This window comes from Brachyhypopomus gauderio, chromosome 3 (genome assembly GCF_052324685.1).
Source record: "Brachyhypopomus gauderio isolate BG-103 chromosome 3, BGAUD_0.2, whole genome shotgun sequence".
NCBI classification, from domain to species: Eukaryota; Metazoa; Chordata; class Actinopteri; order Gymnotiformes; family Hypopomidae; genus Brachyhypopomus; species Brachyhypopomus gauderio.
The window spans coordinates 34,523,325-34,543,718 of record NC_135213.1 but is presented as its reverse complement, the minus strand read 5'-3'; the positions used below and the strand labels follow the sequence as shown (position 1 = coordinate 34,543,718).

At 51.6% G+C, this 20,394-nt stretch overlaps 1 protein-coding gene across 5 annotated transcripts in view; it reads left to right on the top strand.

The window, feature by feature from the left end:
- Window positions 1-20,394, top strand: part of fbrsl1 (fibrosin-like 1) — a 145,476-nt gene that overhangs the window by 98,085 nt on the left and 26,997 nt on the right. For all 5 annotated transcript variants that reach the window (XM_076997862.1, XM_076997864.1, XM_076997860.1 and 2 more), the window contains exon 5: window positions 14,135-14,183. In XM_076997862.1, the coding sequence (XP_076853977.1) occupies window positions 14,135-14,183 (49 nt within the window). The remainder of the gene's footprint in view (window positions 1-14,134; window positions 14,184-20,394) is intronic.

Below are 20,394 nucleotides of genomic sequence, written 5' to 3'. Positions count from 1 at the left end.
TACCTGTGCTGATTTTTCAAAAAAAGGACAAATAATTTGTGAATATGATTTTATATGGTTAAACATTAAGCAGGTTCGATACCTCAGCCAGAGCTCGGCTGCGTTCACACTGCTCTCCTGATTTCAGCTTTCTTCTCCCCCTCAGAGTTGAGCAGCCATCTTTAATTACATGGTTTTTTTTTTCTCCATGTGCTGCAAATGTAGGAAAGGCCTCGCCTGCCGTGTGAGAGAAAGAGAGAGAGAGTGAGAGTGAGTGAGAGTGAGAAGACGAGACAGAGATGCGCAGGGACAGATAGAGGGGGCCGACATTGCAAACATAAGGTGCGTTCGTTAGCGGCGGGTTGAGGATCTACCGCTCACGTTAGGGTAATTAACACCATCACAGATTGCACAACAGCTGTGCAGTTTAGCGCCGCAGCAGAATCAGGGAGGCGAGCGAGAGACGCAGAGGCAAACGGAGACCCGCGAGAAGAACAGCAGGGCTAGCGAGACTAGCGGGGCTAGCAGGGCTAGCGAGGCTAGCGGCTGGCCTCGAAGACGCGCGCCTGTCACCAACCACGCCACTCTGAGCTCCTCATAGCTGCATTAGCTCTCTACAGCTAGCGGGCCGTATGTGAGGACACGCTTGGGTTAAGACTCCTGTACTACTTACAGTGCTATATTACGTGAATTCAGATTAAGATAAACTGTTTAACACGGCACATAAACCCTTGTTAGGAAACTCTTGCCCTTCTGTACGGATTAGGGCTTAATCTGCGCTGGTAATTCTGCAGTGAACGTCCAGACGAGGCTGGCGTCGTGGGTCTGGATGCGGGAAGGATCCCGCGGGCTTTAGCAGGAAGGCTAACTGAGTGAAGGCTGGAGCCGTGGGAGCGCTTCACCCCGGAGCGCGAGGGGCGGAGAGGGCTTGTTGAGGAAATCCCCAGCAATCGGGGCCCAGAGCCACACACACACACCTCCACCTCCCCCCTCCACACACGCCTCCACCTCCCGCTCCACCTCCCCCCTCCACACACGCCTCCACCTCCCGCTCCACCTCCCCCCTCCACACACGCCTCCACCTCCCGCTCCACCTCCCCCCTCCACACACGCCTCCACCTCCCGCTCCACCTCCCCCCTCCACACACGCCTCCACCTCCCGCTCCACCTCCCCCCTCCACACACCGCCTCCACCTCCCGCTCCACCACCCCCCTCCACACACGCCTCCACCTCCCGCTCCACCTCCCCCCTCCACACACGCCTCCACCTCCCGCTCCACCTCCCCCCTCCACACACGCCTCCACCTCCCGCTCCACCTCCCCCCTCCACACACGCCTCCACCTCCCGCTCCACCTCCCCCCTCCACACACGCCTCCACCTCCCGCTCCACCTTCCCCCTCCGCCTTCCCGCTCCTCCAGACCCGCCGAAGCATGCAGCCGGCCCGTGGCACGGAGCCTGCCGCCTTCTCGGCCATGTAATTTGAGTGTCCTGTCATCTTGCTGTTCTTGGCAAGAGACTCTCTTCCTCTCTCTCTCTCTCTCGCGCTGGGCGCCGCGGTAACCGGAGTCCTCAGCCTCCTCTCTCTATGATTCTGGTGTGGACCGTTCCCTGTCCCCTCCTGCTCCCTGCCCGCGTTTATATGTCGTTTTTTTTTCTGTTCTTCGTCTTGTTTTTAATTTGCGCTGATGTGCAACATCTGTTTGTGCCTCTGGGCTGCGGTGGTGCCGTGTGGGAGCTCGCGGGGCGGCTGGAACAGGGCGGGACTCTCGACCGTCTGCCTCTGCGGCTGCCCACATGATTACTGCTGTATTAAAACATCGGTTGCTGCCCGTATTTGATCACGATGTTTGATGTCGGTACGTGGAAAACGTTGCGTAACAGTCCAACATGGTGGTGGTGGTGAACACTGAATGCTGTTGTCAGTGTAAAGCTGTCAAAACAGGGCCGAACACATCGGAACCGTCAGTCATGCTGGCGCTTCCGGATCAGGCTGCCAGATTTATCCCTTGAGCTTAATATTCGGAGTACGGCGCAGACGTCCAACACCACATATAATCACGGCTCAGTCTGTAATGCCAGCAGAACCAGAGGCTAAATTAAATTATAAGAGCGAGTTCTGGAGGGAGGCCGGACTGTTCCGACAGATACGGCATCTCCCAAACCGACCACGGGACAGAACAGAGACGCGGACACTGAAGGGCAGAATGAAAAACAGATTTCTTCTCTCGCTGTTGTTTTTTTGCTACACTGCTCGCAGTGCAGGGGCTCCGTGCAAACTGAAAATACTGTGAAACACTGAGAGAAATTGAAAATGTATTGTAAAATTGTGTGTGTGTGTGTGTGTACGTACATATACTCCCACGCGTGCGTGTGTGTATGTATATATAACGTGTATATACCCATTATAAATGATAGTGACTTACCAATGTAATAATAGAACTAGTCAAACATCTCTCCTTCTCTCGTCATTCCCATCTTTCTCTCTCTCTCTTTTTCCCGCTCTTCTCCTGGTGTATCCGGGCTGTGCCGGGCCGCTCCTGGCGGGGGGATCTCGTTATATTCCAGTTAAAGCGACCCGTCTCTCCGAGCGGACGCGGGTAGCACAGCCGAGCAGCGCCATAATAATCCCGCGCTTGTCACTCAGCCGTAATGCGAAAGAGAGGCGTGTGTGTGTGTGTGTGTGTGTGTGTGTGTGTGTGGGGGGGGGGGGGGGGGGGGGGGGGGTTCTGTGTAGAGCCGCTGGGCTTGTCATTGATTTGTCTCCTGTGTCGCTGTGTAAGCTTGAAGGGCCTAGGAGCGCGCACACACACACACACACACACATGCACACACACACAGACACACACACACACGTGTGCAGAGGGGATGGGGAGATATAATTGGGCTGCATTGGGCCGGACTCCACAGGGTGGACTTCTGTCAGGCTCAGACTGCCTGGGGGGGCCTTTCGATCATGACTCACAGGAAGCCGACTGCCTTTCAACATCAGCAGAGAGGGGGAGGGGAAGGAGAGGGAGGTGGGGAGAGAGGGAGTGACTGAGAGATAACGAGTGTGGGGGAAGAGGGATGAGTGTGTTTGTGGGGGTGGGGGGGGGGGGGTGCTGGCTGTGTTCTCGCCGGCAAACGTTTGATGGGGTGAGATTTCCACCGTGCTCGGGGCAAGTGCTAGCAGCAGTGTGATGGATGTGTAGAAGGCGGGCCGGGTCAGGACCTGGGCCCCGCCCAGCCGCTCCAGGGCTCCACCCCCTCAGCAGCCACGGCCAACTGCTGCTCCCTCATGCTGAAGCTCTTTGTAAACCCAGCAGAGGAACATTAAGACCTTGCAGTGGCGCTGTGAGTCTGGACTTCAGAACATTCTGGACAGTTTCTGTTTACAATAATGTGGTGGTGAGGTTTCGTAAATGACATCATAACGTCATCAATCAATCAATCAATCAAAGTTTATTTGTATAGCGCTTTTCACAACACATGTTGTCACAAAGCGCCTTACAGGATTTAAAAGGTTAACAATACTACGGGTCCAGAACCCTAATGAGCAAGCCAAGGGCGACAGTGGCGAGGAAAAACTCCCTAAGATAGTGGGGAATAGGAAGAAACCTCGGGAGAACCAAGACTCAAAAGGGAACCCATCCTCCATGGGTTCATGGACGTCATGACATTAGGACATAGCGGTCAACTGAATTTTGCAGGTGTTACAAACATATATTAAGTATATTCCATAGTTAATATGTTTTATTTAAATATATTTACATATTTTTTTATTAGTGTATCTTTATTTCCTATGTCGTTCATGGTCCTGTAAGTGATTGGTGTTTGTATCATTATACTGTAGTACTGTAAGCTTCCCAAGCTCTTAATTCTCTGTGGAGTTTGGTGTCAGGTAATCAGAAGCCTTGACTATCACTTAGTCTCTAATTGGTTAACGAAGAGCCTGGTTGGTTAATGAAGTGCCTGATTGGTTCATTAAGTGACTGAGTGGTCTCTGATGTAGTTTGAGCTTGAACAAAAGATGGCGTTCCTCATCCTGCCTACACAAATGTGAGTAGAACAAAGTGTCCAGACGCTCTGAGGTTTTGCGGCGTGGAGGACGTAGGACACGTGTGGGACATTCGTTTCTTCTCTTGCCTTTCAACAATAGTAATGTTTTGCCAGAGTCCTATTTTTTTTGTCTGTTATAGTTGCAGATGATTATATCGAGTCCGCCATAATGAATCCCAGACAACTTCATAATTAATCCCTGACAATTTCTGGGTTTATTATTTCCCAGCATATTTCCCAATGTTTTCATGCGTCTTTCGTGTTGTCGTGGTTTTCGTAGCCATCAGTATGCAGACAGTCAACTAACCCCCCCCCCCCCCCCCCCCCCCCCATCCTCACTGCGGAGAGACGCGTGTTGTTTAACACTTGGCTAAATCCCTCTTTTCTCCATCTAAAGCCTTTAAGCGGTGTGCGGATGGAGAGAGTGCTACTGGGGGCGGAGGTAGCAGCACCACCGTCTCCTCCTTCCCTGGATCCCAGCAGCCCGATCCGGGATGATTGGTTTAGGGATTGCTGCATTCCGGGATTATCCGTGCTTTATCTCCTCATTGTTTACTAGCAACCCTGGCGCCAGATAACCTGGAATACCTCGGATAGCCTGGAATTCCGTGTTGTGCTCCAGACGTGATATGCAAACAGGACTATACTTAAATATCCTGTCGTCCTGATTATTTTTTGTAAATGTGTATATCTTTGTGCGTGGTAGAGGGTGATTCTGGCAAACTATGAACTGTGAAAAGATGCTTCATGGTTGCAGGAGCAGCTAGCATCGCTAATCTCCGCAGCGAGGTTCTCCTACATAGGACTTGGGAGGGGCTAGCAGAGGGTGGGAGGGGCTAGGAGATGGTGGGAGGAGCTAGCAGGGGGTGGGAGGGGTTGGGAGAGAATCGATGTAGCCAGTGCGAGTGACTCCCAGCCAGGAGAAGATACGATAATGACCTGGAGACACTAATCGGGTTTGTACGGGCACTTAGCTGCTTTTAAAAACGCTCTCTGCTCTGTTGGCACGGTGACATTTCAAGAGGCCGGCGCAATTTTCAGTGGACTGGTTTTCTTTATCGGCAGAACAGGGCCTGTGCCAGCCCAGTCCAGAGTTGTGGTAATTAGCTGTTTAACCTTACCGCTTGTCTTTAGTGTAAAAGGAATCAATCGTCTGCATAACGCTCCGTCACCAATATCAGGACACACAGCCCTGGGCGGCTCACACCACGGGCTACGCTGCAAGGACTTTCACCCGTGCCATCGAGCTGTTTGGTGCCTGGAGTACTGCACAGACAAACAACGCTTTCAGTAGAGTGGGGGAGGGAGAGAGGGAGAGAGGGGTTGGTGAAGGAGAAAGAGAAATGTGTCCATGGCCTCTTGTTACCTCCTTCACTCTGTTCTCTCTCTTTAATTAAAGAAGTTGCACATACTGGCTTTGTTCTGTTTGAGTGGGGAGGGGTGCTGTGCATTTTCACTTCCTGGTAGCAGTCCCCCCCCCCCCTCCACCCCACCCCCACCTCCACCCCTTTGCTGAACTTTTTACACACAAAAAAAAACATCTTCTGTTAAAGCTATAGGTGCTAATTGGTTTGTGTTTATGCCAGTGGTGTCAGCACCTTCCCTGAAGGCCTTGGCAGCGGTTCAGAGTTCTGAGTGTGTAATTCAGGTTCTGGAAATGTAAAGTTGTACGATCCGAGACGGAGGCACTGTTGCCAGTGGCAACCACAGTTCACGTAGGTGTTTCCATAGTCTTCTGCTGCTCACTTCGTGTTTACTGTGTATGCAAGCGTCTTAATGACCAGGTGTACATGCAGGCTTCAACGTGCACAACAATTAACTTGGTAAGTACGTGTCGGGTTGTTTTTAAATCTGTCGTTTAGTCAGGACTTCAGAGGAATCGCATTGTGTTAAAGAGATGCATTGTGGGATTGACAACATGTCGAACGTGTAGAAGAAGCTTTGGTTTGGCAGGAGACCGTTGGTGGTGTGGAGCAAACTTCCATGTCATTCACTCACCGTGCTCCACCCTCCTCTCCACCTGCCCAGCTAGTCCTCACAGCTGCTGCAGCTCTCGGATGGGATTCAGTACATCAGTATAAACATCGTCAAATTCTCCTAAAGCTCCTTACACGGCTGACTCATAGTGTCGTGATCGCACGACCTCGTATCCGCAGTTTTCCTCTCAGCTGGGGGGTTCAAGGCTCTTCCGTGTCCTTGTGGTGTGGAGAGGAGCGTGCCGCCCTTGGGATGGCTGCCGGGTGCCGGGAGGCCGTAGCCGAGCCTCCTCGGGGTGCCTTCCCCCGGGGGAAGTTTTTGTGGCAGGTTTAAATGGCAAGAGTGTGGAAGGCGGCCGGGGCAATTGTCGTGCGGGTGAGAACCGTTCGCTCGGCCGCGGCATGCGTCTCGGCGGGCCGTGTCCCGTTAGCGCAGCTAGCGGCGTCCGCGAGAAGCCGCCAGAATGTTTATTTACGTCTGGCAGGTGGCCTGACGGTAGCTGGGGCAGCTCGATAAAGGAGGACCTGCGCTATGTCAGCCATGACACGCTGATAAACGTGACACGCTCGGACGCGTGGTTGTCGAGCCTCTAGTCTATTCACAGCTCTTCTGTCAGCAGCCTTGCCGGCTAGTCTTAACTCCCGTGCTGGTGAACTAGAAAAACACCAGCCCTGCTTCTCCCACCCAGGAGTACTGCAGAGTGGGCGGGGCCTTCACTTGGCCACGCCTCACTGCTGCAGACGGCACTGTTGTCAGGACGGAAGCCTCATCGCTAGGCAGGACGAGGCCATGTCCATTTGTCCGACACCATTCGTACATGGTGGTAACGATAAAGGCTTCGTAAAGTGCTAAACACGTTTTTGTGGTTTTTGACGCACGACGCCGGTGGTGTTCAGAGTAATGCAACTGCGTTTTCTGGATGGAAGCCCGAAATTATATTTATATCTTGGCTCAGACTGCATCAGTAATGTAGCAAGGGCAGGTGTTTATTACATTCATAACCTGACAGGGTTTTGATGGGTGTCCCAGCAGCCGTGTGGGGCAGGTTGCCACGACATCTCTGTTGACGATTGCGCAGTAACATTCCAATGCTATGTTTCCTGGCCTCAAATTCTCGATGGTCTGCCCCTTCTCAAGGATCCAAAGCGCACGCAAACAAAGATTTAGATGCTGCACCCTGTGTGAAGCGATTAAATCGCACTAACAGACATTACTAGCAGAGCTAGTCTCTGCAGTCTGCAGAAGTGAACTGGAGTGAGGGCAGGCTCGCCCAGGTGCCCCCCCCCCCCCACCACTCGCCCAGGTGCCCCCCCCCCCCCTACTCGCCCAGGTGCCCCCCCCCCCTACTCGCCCAGGTGCCCCCCCCCCCCACTCGCCCAGGTGCCCCCCCCCCCCCCCCCCCTACTCGCCCAGGTGCCCCCCTCCGTGAGCTACTAGATCTTCAGTTCCTCGCTATTTTAAGGTGTTGAGCTGCTGTCGTGGTTTTGATGGCGCTGGTGGTGTCGGGTGATCTGCTTGGGAGTGAGTTCCAGCCCCTGGTAACTGGAGGAAGGGTGAGGAAGGGTGTCTGATTCCCGAGCGAATTCCGCTCAGCGTGCCCCGTGGGCTGCCAGCCGGCACCCAGTCTGGGTGCTGGCCGTGTATTAGGCATTCCGGGCGCGTTTGCGGGGGGGGCACGGGGGGTCAGGGTGTGGGTGAGGTGTGAGTTCCTTCCCCAGATTAAGGCCTTTCCACCCCTGCTTCTTTCCCCCCGGGGTGGATACGCCAGATTGGCACGGCTCAACCGGAGTGAAATTCTGCCCCTGAACCACTTGGGTCCATGTCAGGGTAGTGACCTGAAGGGCAGAGGGCGTTGGCATCTGGTGTGTGAGGATCATCAGGCAGGATGAGCCGAGTTCAGGTGCTGGGTTACAGGTGGGCGGGGCCAGATGGTGGGCGTGTTTGGAGCTGCAGGGCAGAGCTGTCACTCATGGCCTTATATGGGTCAGGATAGCATGTGACTGGTGGCGGTGTCATTTACTGCAGGATACAGAGAGGAGGGTAAGCGATGCCTGTTTCCTGCCTCCTGGGACATTAGGTGGAGCTTGTAATAGTCTGTTCCTCAGGATTAGCATCGAATAAGCCCCTCCCACCACCCACACAGCCCCTCCCACTATTCAACCATCTCCTCACTATGCCACGTATAGGTGGCTGACTTCTCCGTTCATTAAACGGGGCGTTATTCCAAGGTGGTGAGCACGCTTCGGTATTATGTGGTGAAATTCGCTGTTCCTCAGCCATATTCATCTTTTATTCAATGTTATTTAGACGTATTCGGTGCTGCGTACCAGTATTCAGACTCGTATATACGTGCTAGTCGGCGCTGAGTGCCGGTGTGTGTGGGAGACGCTTTCTTCAGCGAGCTGCTGGTGTTCCCGCGGAGGACCTGCACAGCCAGAGGCGTAAGGACAGAAGAAGCGTCTCACGTCTCTGATCCTCCGTCTTCTCGCCCCGGGCACGTCTCACTCCAGCACCCTGCACTTAGACAAGAACAAGGGAGAGAACATGTGGAAGAGAGCACCAAGAGCCTACACACACACACACACACACACACGCACGCGCTGTGTTCGCCGGAGGGGAGCTGGGATCTTGGGGAGGGTCTGTGAGATTGTTGACTCGTTTGTTCTGTTTTCTGGTTAAACACTCATGAAACAGAATTGGACACATTTTATCACAGTATGTTTCTTTGTGGTTTGATGGTGTCGTACATACACGAGTTGTGATAATCACCATCCCTCTCTCCTTCTCTCTCTCCCTTGCTCCCTCTCTCTTTCTGTCTCTCTTCTTCTCTCATTGTTGATCTTGTCATATCTAGTGATACACACTAATTTGTGTCCTATTCTGACAGGTTGTGTCACAGACACAGACAGACACAGACACTACACTGAATACTGCTGTGCTGGGGGGGAACAGGGGTCCGATGTGGAAATGGGGGAAGAGATTCAGGGTCTGTGTGCCCAACACACACACACACTCACACACACACACACACACAGTGCCCCTTTCCTCTGTCAGTAGTGGCCAGGAGGTCGAGCAGCTTACACGCTCATTTAGTGCAGTCCATTATCATCTTAATGATACTTCAGGTTCAGCTGTGTGTGGGTGTAGGTGCGTGTGTGTGTAGGTGTGTGGGTGTAGGTGTGTGGGTGAGTGGTAGGGTGGGTGGGGTCGGTTGTGTGCCACTCTTGAGATTGAGGGAGGGTGGTGAACTGAAATTTCTCTCTCTCTCTCTCACACACACACACACCTGTTCTTTCTGAAGGCAGCCATGCACTGAAGGAGAAAAATACAGCTCTTCTTATGATAAATGAATAGGGGATGGAGAGAGAGAGAGAGAGAGAGAGAGAGAAGGGGAGAGAGAGTAAGTGGGGGAGGAGATGAGATGGGGCGGGGAAAGGCCAAATGTGTAATTTCGGGGTGATTTCAGGGTGGATGGGGATGTATATATCTGACCATACTGAACACCGCCCTGAACACTACAGGGATACTGAACACCGCCCTGAACACTACAGGGATACTGAACACCACCCTGAACACTACAGGGATACTGAACACCACCCTGCACTTACAGGTGATACTGAACACCACCCTGCACTTACAGGTGATACTGAACACCGCCCTGAACACTACAGTAATACTGAACACCACCCTGCACTTGCAGGTGATACTAAACACCTCCCTGAACACTGCAGTGATACTGAACACTACAGGGATACTGAACACCGCCATGCCCCACAGTAATACTGAACACCACCCTGCACTTACAGGTGATACTGAACACCGCCCTGAACACTGCAGTGATACTGAACACTACAGGGATACTGAACACCACCCTGCCCCACAGTAATACTGAACACCACCCTGCACTTACAGGTGATACTGAACACCGCCCTGAACACTGCAGTGATACTGAACACTACAGGGATACTGAACACCACCCTGCCCCACAGTAATACTGAACACCACCCTGCACTTACAGGTGATACTGAACACCGCCCTGAACACTGCAGTAATACTGAACACTACAGGGATACTGAACACCGCCATGCCCCACAGTAATACTGAACACCACCCTGCACTTACAGGCAATACTGAACACCGCCCTGAACACTGCAGTAATACTGAACACTGCAGTAATACTGAGAACCGCCCTGCCTCTACAGTAATACAGAACACCACCTTACATGTTTAGTACCTCTAAACATCATTAACCTCTATGCACTTACAGCTGTGCTGGACACACACAGAACGAGGATGCCTTTAATATGGAACATCATTTAAAATAAAGTCATTATCACTGTAAATTTAACAAATACAAATGTTTTAAAGCTGAGCAATTATATCTCGAGGGCAGATACTTAATTGCACATTATGGTAATGGTGTACATACAACCTGGACCTGAAGTACACACACACACTCACACACACACACACACACACACACACACACACACACACACACTTAAAGCAGTGTGCCACTGGCAGTGCTGGTCTGAGGTGAAAGGTGTGATGATCTTGGGCAGAAAGTGAGTGATGATGGAACAGTTTATCAGAGCACTAGAAGAGGACGGACACGAACACACCGTGGGGATCAGGGCCGTATCTGTGACTCCACGGAGGAGAGGAGGAGGAGGAGAGGAGGAGAGGGGAGGAGGAGGAGGTGACATCAAAACCAACCTTTAGGGGAGACTGACTAAACTAAATCCTCTAGCAGCAAATTAATGTACGTGTGTGTGCATGCAGTGTGCAGGGTAATTAAAAGTTAGGTTGCCAAAACAAAGTCTCTGTCTCTCTCACTCTGATAAACGATAGTACCTCGGTGTGCTGCTAATGGCAACTGGTCCGGAGACGCTGGCTGACTCCACTCACACGTCTGCTGGTTCTGAGGGTTAGCTGACTCTTTCTTGTTTGGTTAGTGTTATTTTAAGGAGCTCTGGCAGGTTGGCACGGCTGCTGTGGTCTGAGGTTGCAGGGCGGTGGACTGAGAGGTGATAGAACGGTGCCGTCTGCCCCAATGAAGGGTGAAGGTCCGTTTTCTCGGAGCGGTTCAGTTGTCCTGACAAAGCGAGATTAATCCCACGATGAACAGCTCCATTACACACTGGGTAGAAGCACATCCTTTAACTAGCTTACACACGGTCTGAGTAAGGGTTTCAACTGGAGTGGTGTTGGAGTGTTTGTGTGTGTCTGTGTGTGTGTGTGTATGGGGCGGGGTACCAAATGTTTGAATTTGTTTTATTTAGCTGGTGGTTATTATTTTTATCTTTAAAAATTTCTTCTGAACTGAAAGGACAAAGAGCCATGATACAGCCTAAGCATACATCCACACACCAGCTCGCGCTCTACCACACACACACCAGCTCACACATCCCAGTGGTTGGGATGAAGTTGTTTAAGGGGTCGTGAACAGAATGAACAGCATTGAACAGGACAGCTGTTGTAGTGTGGAGCTCTGGGGAGGTCCATGCCATGCCTGGGTCAGCTCTCCAGTACTAGTCCTCTTGGGTCAGCTCTCCAGAACTAGTCCTCTTGGGTCTGCCCCTCCAGGACTAGTCCTCTTGGGTCTGCCCCTCCAGGACTAGTCCTCTTGGGTCTGCCCCTCCAGTACTAGTCCTCTTGGGTCAGCCCCTCCAGGACTAGTCCTCTTAGGTCACCCCCTCCAGGACTAGTCCTCTTGGGTCAGCCCCTCCAGGACTAGTCCTCTTGGGTCAGCCCCTCCAGGACTAGTCCTCTTGGGTCAGCCCCTCCAGGACTAGTCCTCTTAGGTCAGCCCCTCCAGGACTAGTCCTCTTGGGTCAGCCCCTCCAGGACTAGTCCTCTTGGGTCACCCCCTCCAGGACTAGTCCTCTTGGGTCTGCCCCTCCAGAACTAGTCCTCTTGGGTCTGCCCCTCCAGTACTAGTCCTCTTGGGTCTGCCCCTCCAGGACTAGTCCTCTTGGATCAGCCCCTCCAGAACTAGTCCTCTTGGGTCAGCCCCTCCAGTACTAGTCCTCTTGGGTCTGCCCCTCCAGGACTAGTCCTCTTGGGTCAGCCCCTCCAGGACTAGTCCTCTTGGGTCACCCCCTCCAGGACTAGTCCTCTTGGGTCAGCCCCTCCAGGACTAGTCCTCTTGGGTCTGCCCCTCCAGAACTAGTCCTCTTGGGTCTGCCCCTCCAGGTTCAGCTCTACAAGATCAGTCCTGTCCAGTGGCTTGTGGCCTGCAGCAATACGGCTTCAATTTCCTTTATTTTGAAATGGCAATATCCTCTCTGCTCCTGTGGAATAGCTGGTGTTTCTTTTTCTCTCTCTCTCTCTCTCTCTCTCTCGTTCTCTTCTTCCTCTCTCTCCTATCTCACTCCTTCTCTCTCTCTCTCCTTCTCATTGTCACCATTTTAGCCTTTAATTCAGGTCAGGTTAAGGTCACGACCTCTTGTCCCCTGAGAGAGTGAAGAATTTGTTATACATGACCTCTGACCTTTGGCTTAAAGGGGTACAGTTGAAAGGCTATTGAGCCACGACAGGAAGCACACACACTTACGACAGGAAACGCACACACACGAATGTTAATATTCGTTTGTGCACCGAACTACAGGATTTACTATTCCACCTTGTCTTTATCTGCCTAGACCAACGTTTAATAAAAATGTGTCTTTAAAAGTTCCTACCCGGGTTTGGCTTTTCCCAGTAGTTTTGTCTACAGGGAAATCTTTTTCTGGTTAACACAGTGTTCCTCCATCATGGGCTCCAGGCTAATGTGTGTATGAGGTACCAGTTTAATCAGAGACCCGTTCCTACACCCCCTCCTGCAGCTTCGTGTTTCAGCGCTCTGACACAGAAAGCCAGTGTAGCACAGAATCACGCTGGCTGCGAAAACGAGTCCCAGGACGCGTAGAAATGCAGCCCACAAACAGGAATCTTTATGAATGAAGACCAGTGCTCATGTCAATAGTTCTCTCTCTCTTCTCTCTCTCTCTCTCTCTCTCTTTCTCTCTCTCGGAATTATAGGTCTGCCCGTCCTCCTGAGCGGAATATTTCTGTGTAATAATTCCCTGCTGGATTTTCGCAGAGTTGGTGTCTGTTTGCTCCGTCTCACCTTGCTTACTATCAGTCTGGTGGTTTAAAGGAACAGACGGCGGTCCAGAGTCAGGAGTGTGTGCTCACAAACGCCTCTGTGTTCACTCTTTTGTTAATTAGGTTAGGTCTACGCTCAGATGATGAAGAGGACTCTCGGGGTCTGCGTTGTCTGCGTTGTCTCATGTCTCATCTGTGTTTTGAAAGGGAGTCTGAGTCTGGCTTTGATTTAAGCGGTCATTCTCCTGTATGATTCTCATACACACCTCTCACACACACACACACACCCTCTCTCCACTGTGGTGTTTGTCTTGTTTTCTTCTGGGTGCAGCACACTGCAGGGAAGTAAGAAAGTGAGTTCAGTTGTTTGGTCTGGGGTCAGTTTGAGGTACCTTGCTGGTCTGGGGTCAGTGTGAGGTACCTTGCTGGTCTGGGGTCAGTTTGAGGTACCTTGCTGGTCTGGGGTCAGTGTGAGGTACCTTGCTGGTCTGGGGTCAGTGTGAGGTACCTTGCTGGTCTGGGGTCAGTGTGAGTTGCGTAGCTGGTCTGGGGTCAGTGTGAGATGTTGAAGGCACATCTTTTCCTCTCATGCAGTGACTGCTTTAGCTGGCTGTGGCCAGTTTCTGTTTTCATTGGCTCTGCAAGGTCAGTGTTGGAAATTACAGCAAAATCGAGGAAACCGACTCGTGACAGATTTGCAGTTTTGAAACATGCGCGTGGCACTCTGCTCGAACTTCTCTTTCTCTTCGTGGTGAGGTATCTTTAGGGTGTTCTCGGTTAAGTTGTCATGGTGTCGTGTGGCTTCTCTCAAACGTCCACAGAAGCACTTCAGTTAAACGTAGAGTTAAACGTAGAGTTAAACGTGTTAAACGTAGAGTTAAACATGTTAAACGTAGAGTTAAACGTAGAGTTAAAACGTAGAGTTAAACGTGTTAAACGTAGAGTTAAACATGTTAAACGTAGAGTTAAACATAGAGAGCTCCTGTGCGGTGGAAAGTGCTGAAGTTCTCCTCACTGATCTTGTGCTTCTCCTCTGTTTCTCCACGCAGGCTTCAGATGTTGGATCAGAGAAGCTCTTCTCTCCTCCTGGATCCAAAGGTAACACCCGAACCCTTCTAGGGTGCTTCTACTGAGTCTCCGAGCTTTGTGGCTGTCGGGGGTTCTGGAAGAGGGCGGAGGATGGGGAGGGGCTATTAGAGAGGGGAGGTGGGGTTAGAGGGATGGGGAGGAGGGGTTAAAGGGGAGGGGAGGTGGAGTTAGAGGGAGGTCGGTGTTTGTGCGTGTGGTCTAACGTGACTAGGGTATTTCATGTATGCTGCATGTTGCTGGTTAAGCACTCGTACTGGTCAAAGATCGGTGTCAGTTTATTCTACGGCTCTGCTTGAGAATGTTGGTGTCAAACCATCGGATCAGACACTGGTATCGGATCAGACTGATAACCTCAGCACATGGATGACAGAAAGCGAGAGCGAGATGAAGGAACAGCGAGAGAGAGAGACGGAAAGAGGGAAGATGGGAGAGAGGAAGTGAGAGGCACGGAGAGGAAGCTGGACTCAGCTGTGCGGACGGACGCCAGCTCGTGGGCTCGGTGCTGGTTTCCTGTGTGTCTGAGAACCACTTGCAGCCTGGGAACCTGTTCTGAGGTCTGGAGGAACCCAGCCAGGACGGCCTTAGACCAGTAACAACCAATCACAACCAATCACAACCAATAACAACCAATCACAACCAATCACAACCAATAAACCTTAAAAACCAATCAAACCACTTCCTGTCTCCGATACATGCATTCACACACACACGCACACGTGAAACTGTATGTGGATCACCCACAGCAGGGCCTGGTTGCATTCTCTCTATAATCCAATAATGTGAGTAGGATTAGACCCTGAGAATGCCTCCAGAATCCCATCAGATTGCCTCTGGCTTGTAGTCCATGACAGGTGGGTCGTGGTCTGGTGAAACAGACACCAGCAGGCCGGTTGGGTTAGCCAAGAGTCCTCACGTTATAGTTCTACTGGACCTCACTGGATCTGTACTGAATATTGACTCAGAGATGACTGTGCAGAATTCAAGAACTTAATGTGCACTTTTTATTTATGGAATAATTTAGAACACAGTGACAACTGAGTACATGTTCTTCCAAGTGTGTGTGTGTGTGTGTGTGTGTGTGTGTGTGTGTGTGTGTGTGTGTGTGTGTGTGTGTGTGTGTGGTTTCTCTCTCTCTCTCTCTCTTTCTCTCTCTCTCTCTCTCTCTCTCTCTCTCTCTCTCTCTCTCTCTCTCTCTCTCTCTCTCTCTCTCTCGGACTGTGTTCCTCCAGGCTCTGTTTGTTTCCCAGATTAGGGACCAGAGACGTGATTGTGTCCCATTACTGAACGTCTGCTGGGACCAGTCAGAGCGCTGCCCTCTGATCTTCACGCTGGTGTGACTTAGAGGCTCTCTGACTGATCCCACACTGCTGACAAACCTCCTAGCCAGCAGGGGGCGCTCCACGACAGGCCACTTTTGAAAGCGTGTGACTTGAAACCAGATCTAGCAGTATGATACTGAACACAGTTTGGTGGGAGTTAGGCAGCCTTCACACAATGAGATTCATTGGTTGTGTGTGTTGCACATGGTGTGCTCGATTTGTCCTGAAGAGCGTGTGCTGGTCCCACTGGGGTTATGGTCTGTCCTGAAGCGTGTGTGCTGGCCCCGTTGGGGTTTGTCCTGAAGAGCGTGTGCTGGTCCCGCGGGGGTTATGGTCTGTCCTGAAGCGTGTGCGCTGGTCCAGTTGGGGTTTGTCCTGAAGAGCGTGTGCTGGTCCCGCGGGGGTTATGGTCTGTCCTGAAGAGCGTGTGCTGGCCCCGTTGGGGTTGGGGTCTGTCCTGAAGAGCGTGTGCTGGTCCCGCGGGGGTTATGGTCTGTCCTGAAGCGTGTGTGCTGGCCCCGTTGGGTTTTGTCCTAAAACATGTGTTCTGGTCCCGCTGGGGCTAGAGCCAAGCTTCACTGTGTCTGTCACCACACTCCAAGGCAGGAGTGAATGTTTTTTCCATAATCCTGATTAAATCCGATTCTGGAGCTGAGCTGCTCCTCGTGTTTCACACAATGGTGCCAATTTGTGGTGAGATTATTAGATTATTCGGCGTGATTTAATGCAGCTAATTCTGAGAGACAAATTGTCTGGCATTAAGGTGTCTAATGGTGGTGAATTACTGTGTGCTCTAGCTGTTAAGCTCTAACTGTAATGTTACGCTGTTTTTCCAACAGTGCCTTGTTTATGAATACACATTGTTTAATGAAGTGTAATCACACTTAATTATGGTAATGGTGTTCAATGTGCAATAAACATTATATTGATTTGTATTGCCGGGAAAGCTTTGAATAGCTGTGCTATGTTGATGTTGTGATTTCTGCAGTGTAGTAGGTAACCACACCTCCTGTCCAGTGGCTCCGCCCAGCGCACCACACTGTACCAATCGCAGTACTTTATCTTTTAAATTATATTATCATAATGGTCAGTTGTCTGTCACTGTTTTAAACACTCGTGGTTATTGGTGTGCAGCTAGCGTGTGTTGGTTGTCTAAAACATTCAAGAGTCTGTTGTGCATGTGCAGTCTGCCAGGCGAGCCCAAAGCATGCTGGGAAAGCAGGAAGATTGTGAGGGGGAGACCATTTGTGAAGTGGATTTTTGATCCGCTAATCCTGATTAATTTTGACCTGTTGCGCTCATCTTAAACCGTGAGTTACAGTACGTGCAGAACGGCAGCGGACCGAGGGATTAACACCTTCGGGGAGCTTAGCAGATGGCGCTTAATCCAGACTTAATAAATTGTTTCCATTAAAGTTACCAGCCCACACATACTGGATTAGGTTTGTGGAACAAAGATGTGTGTGTGTGTGTGTGTGTGTGTGTGTGTGTGTGTGTGTGCGTGCGTGCGTGCACTGTCGAGTTTCTGTTTGTGTGTATGCCTGTGTACCGTGAGTGTGTGGATCTGAGATTGGTGTGTATGTATGTGGGTTTGTGATGTGGTTGGGGGGGGGGCGGGGGGGGGGGGTGTGTTAGGAGAATAAAACCCATCTGCCTAACATACACAAATAAATCCACCCAGTCAGGATGACCCAGCCATCTCAGTCAGTGCAGGACAGAGGGGACAGCAGGACAGAGGGGACAGCAGGACAGAGGAGACCGCTCTCCTTTCGAATCTCTTCCAGGTCATTCCAGGGTGTATCCAGGCCAGGTTTTCCTGGTAGCCCCGTTCCAAATCATTTCCCTAGAGATCTGTGGGTGTGGGGGGAGGGGCGGGTGAGAGGGGGGCGGAGCCGTAGGGTCATTCTCTAAGCACTCATTATGTGCTACACGGCTCAGGGTCTCCGTGTCGAATCGCTAATCAACCTCTCTGTCTGCTGCGCCACGATTCAATAGCCACTGAGTGCCCTTTGTTCCTGCTGCTATTTGCTGCGTGTCAATAAAAGTCTGCCTGCCGCCCTGCCTCCACAGAGCAGCCCCTCACACACACGTAGGCACACACACACGTTCACACACACACGTACGCACGCCTTGCTTCGCATGTACACCCCTCCCCCAACGCTACAGAATAAAGAACCCTCCCCTACACACACACACACACACACACACACACAGATGAGAGAGAAGGAAGGATGCAAATCAGAGGAGGAGGGTTTTTGGGGGGGGGGGGGGGGGGCGGGGTGTATGTACGCAGGCCGACGCCTCCTTTGGCAAGGTCTGTGCCTGTGTGCACTTAACCTCTGCTCGCCAGCCCCCTGTACGCTGTATAATGAGTGGAGTTTGACCTTTTAACCGGTTAATCAGCTTTGCGGCTGTCGAGTTGTGGAAGGGGGCGGAGGAGGGGGAGGGGCTATTAGTCTCCCGTCTCCTACCGACAGTGGTGCATGCTGGGAGGCCCCGTGAGAGCGGATTAGTGGCTAGCACTGGGGCTAGCGTTAGAAGCTGGAGCCTGCCATGAGGCGGACCTTAGGACCTTGGTGCTCATGTCCAGAGAGAGCTCCTCCAGCAGGGCATCATGGGTAATTGTTTAGATTTGCACATCAGGCTCTATCTTTGTTAGACGTTCAAACTAACCCACACACCTTACCTTATCTGCTTTATTACTCTCTCTCTCTCTCTCACACACACGCACAGAAACACACGTATCATTCTAAATACCTAGTTCCACTAAAGCACATTTGTTTTATTGATTTAATTGGAATCTTTTCAGTGGGTGAAGATGCTCTGAATGCTGCAGTCACAGGTCCTCAGTGTCGTCCCCTCAATCTGATAGAATAACGCACATTTCTCTTCATTAACCCACTGAATTCACCCTCTCTCAGCTTAAATATCCGTGTGTGTGTGTGTGTGTGTGTGTGTGTGTGTGTGTGTGTGTGTGTGTGTGTGTGTGTGTGTGTGTGTGTGTGTGTGTGTGTCCGTCCAGCCGTGGTTATTGATGGCACTATCGGTTTGTATATTCCTGCCTGTGAGGAGGACAGAAATAAATAGTGGTGGCATGGTGGAGATGAAGCTTGCGTTTAATTATTAATTGAGCCATTACTGACGGAGATTGGCTTTTTTGATCGAAGACAGGAAGCAGCTTCGGGCCGCGACTCTTTCAGCCGCTGCACTCAGAACCGAGGCCCCGCCCACCGTCTTAGTCCAGCAGGGATTTTAATACCATTATTTTAATATCCCCTCAATATTTATGACCTTTTAAATTATGATTCCATCGTCATGTTTATGGCGGGAGACGTCCGGGCACTCTAAGCAGCATGGTGGAGTGAACCGGGGGGGGGGGGGGGGGGGGGGGGGGGGGGGTATAGTAAGTTATATTACTTACTATAATATAATCAAAACTATAACTATTGATTATAGTAAGAAATGACGCGTGTCTCTCATAGCTCCTCCCGCCGTGTTTTAATACGTCGGTGTAGTTGTTGGGGGACCATCATCTTCTGTGGTGACCTGTTTGTGTGTCTTCACCACCAACTGAATTATGTCTTTAAGTGCCGCGCTGTAAAGTGGACCGGGCTGTAAACTTTGATGAGGATTCTACTGCTGAAGGGGTGTGTGTGTGTGTGTGTGTGTGTGTGTCTGTGTGTGTTTGGGGACCTTGAACTTGGTTTCCACCACCTGGTCTGTGCTGCGTGTCTGTGTTGGTGAGCTCACCCCAACACCCTAAATTCCAAAAATCACTGCATGAGAAAAAAATCATGCAAACTGATACTGATTAGTTCAGTTCAGTGGTCAGTTTCAGTTCAGTGGTCAGTATCGGTATCTTCGGTTCTTTGAAAGCTGCTATATAAATATAAATAAACTTTATTCATTCATTCATTTCCTCCTCAGTATCATAGTAATAGTAAATCTCACACACTGAATATCATCCGAGTGGTGGGCGGGTTGAGGGGTGGGCGGGTCCTGCAGCAAGCTCCGCCCAGCCGTGGAGGTGCTGGCCTCCATCAGTGTTCGGGTCTTCTGTCTGGAGCTGAGGGGCCGTGCTGCTCTGTCTGGAGCAGCGTGGTGCTTGCTTTAAAACCGGTGTCTACAGATGGAGTCAGGAGTTGGGGTCAGGAGCTCTGTGTTCGTGGTTCTCCTACAGGGGGTTCTGCCGTTAGCCGCCCCGGGTCCGTCACCCTCGGCCCCCCTGAGCTGTGTGGCTGAACTGAGCGTCTAAGCTAATTAGCCCCGAGATCAGTGCGTGGCGGAGGGCGTCGTGGGACGCAGCGTTCTGAGAGAGCGCCTGCGTTTGCCGTGCCCGTTCAACGTTAGCTGCCCGTTAATGGCGGTGTGTTATGCTAAGACACACACGCTCGTATGGCGCAGCGGGAGACTACTGCACGAAAGCAGATCCAGAAGGAAAAGGCAGAAGGAAAATGCAGCGTCCGTGTGGTCCGCTCATTTATCAAACAGGCATCTGTTCTGTTGTTGTTCTTGGCTTCCAGCAACTTCCCCCCGTGGCTGAGCACAGAACTCTTAGCAGCCGCCTCTCCAGAGGGCCCATTCAGACGCCGAGTGGCTGTTATTTTAGCGCTGCTCTGGAGAGCTGGGGGGGGGGGGGGGGGGGGGGGGGGGAGGGACACGACACACACACACCCCCTCGCTGGGGAGAGGCCGGATGAGGGATCCTCTGGAGTGGAGCTCACCTGTGGAGAGTTGTTGAGACGACCACCTCGGTGACTCTTACCTGTGTGTATGTGAGGGGGTGTGAAGAAGAGGGCTGTGGCCAGTGTGTGTGTGTGCTTCATTCGTACATTTAAATGTGGTCTGTTGTCTCTGAGAGTTCATTAGTGTGGAGTCTAGTTGGCAGGTCTGTCTCCAGG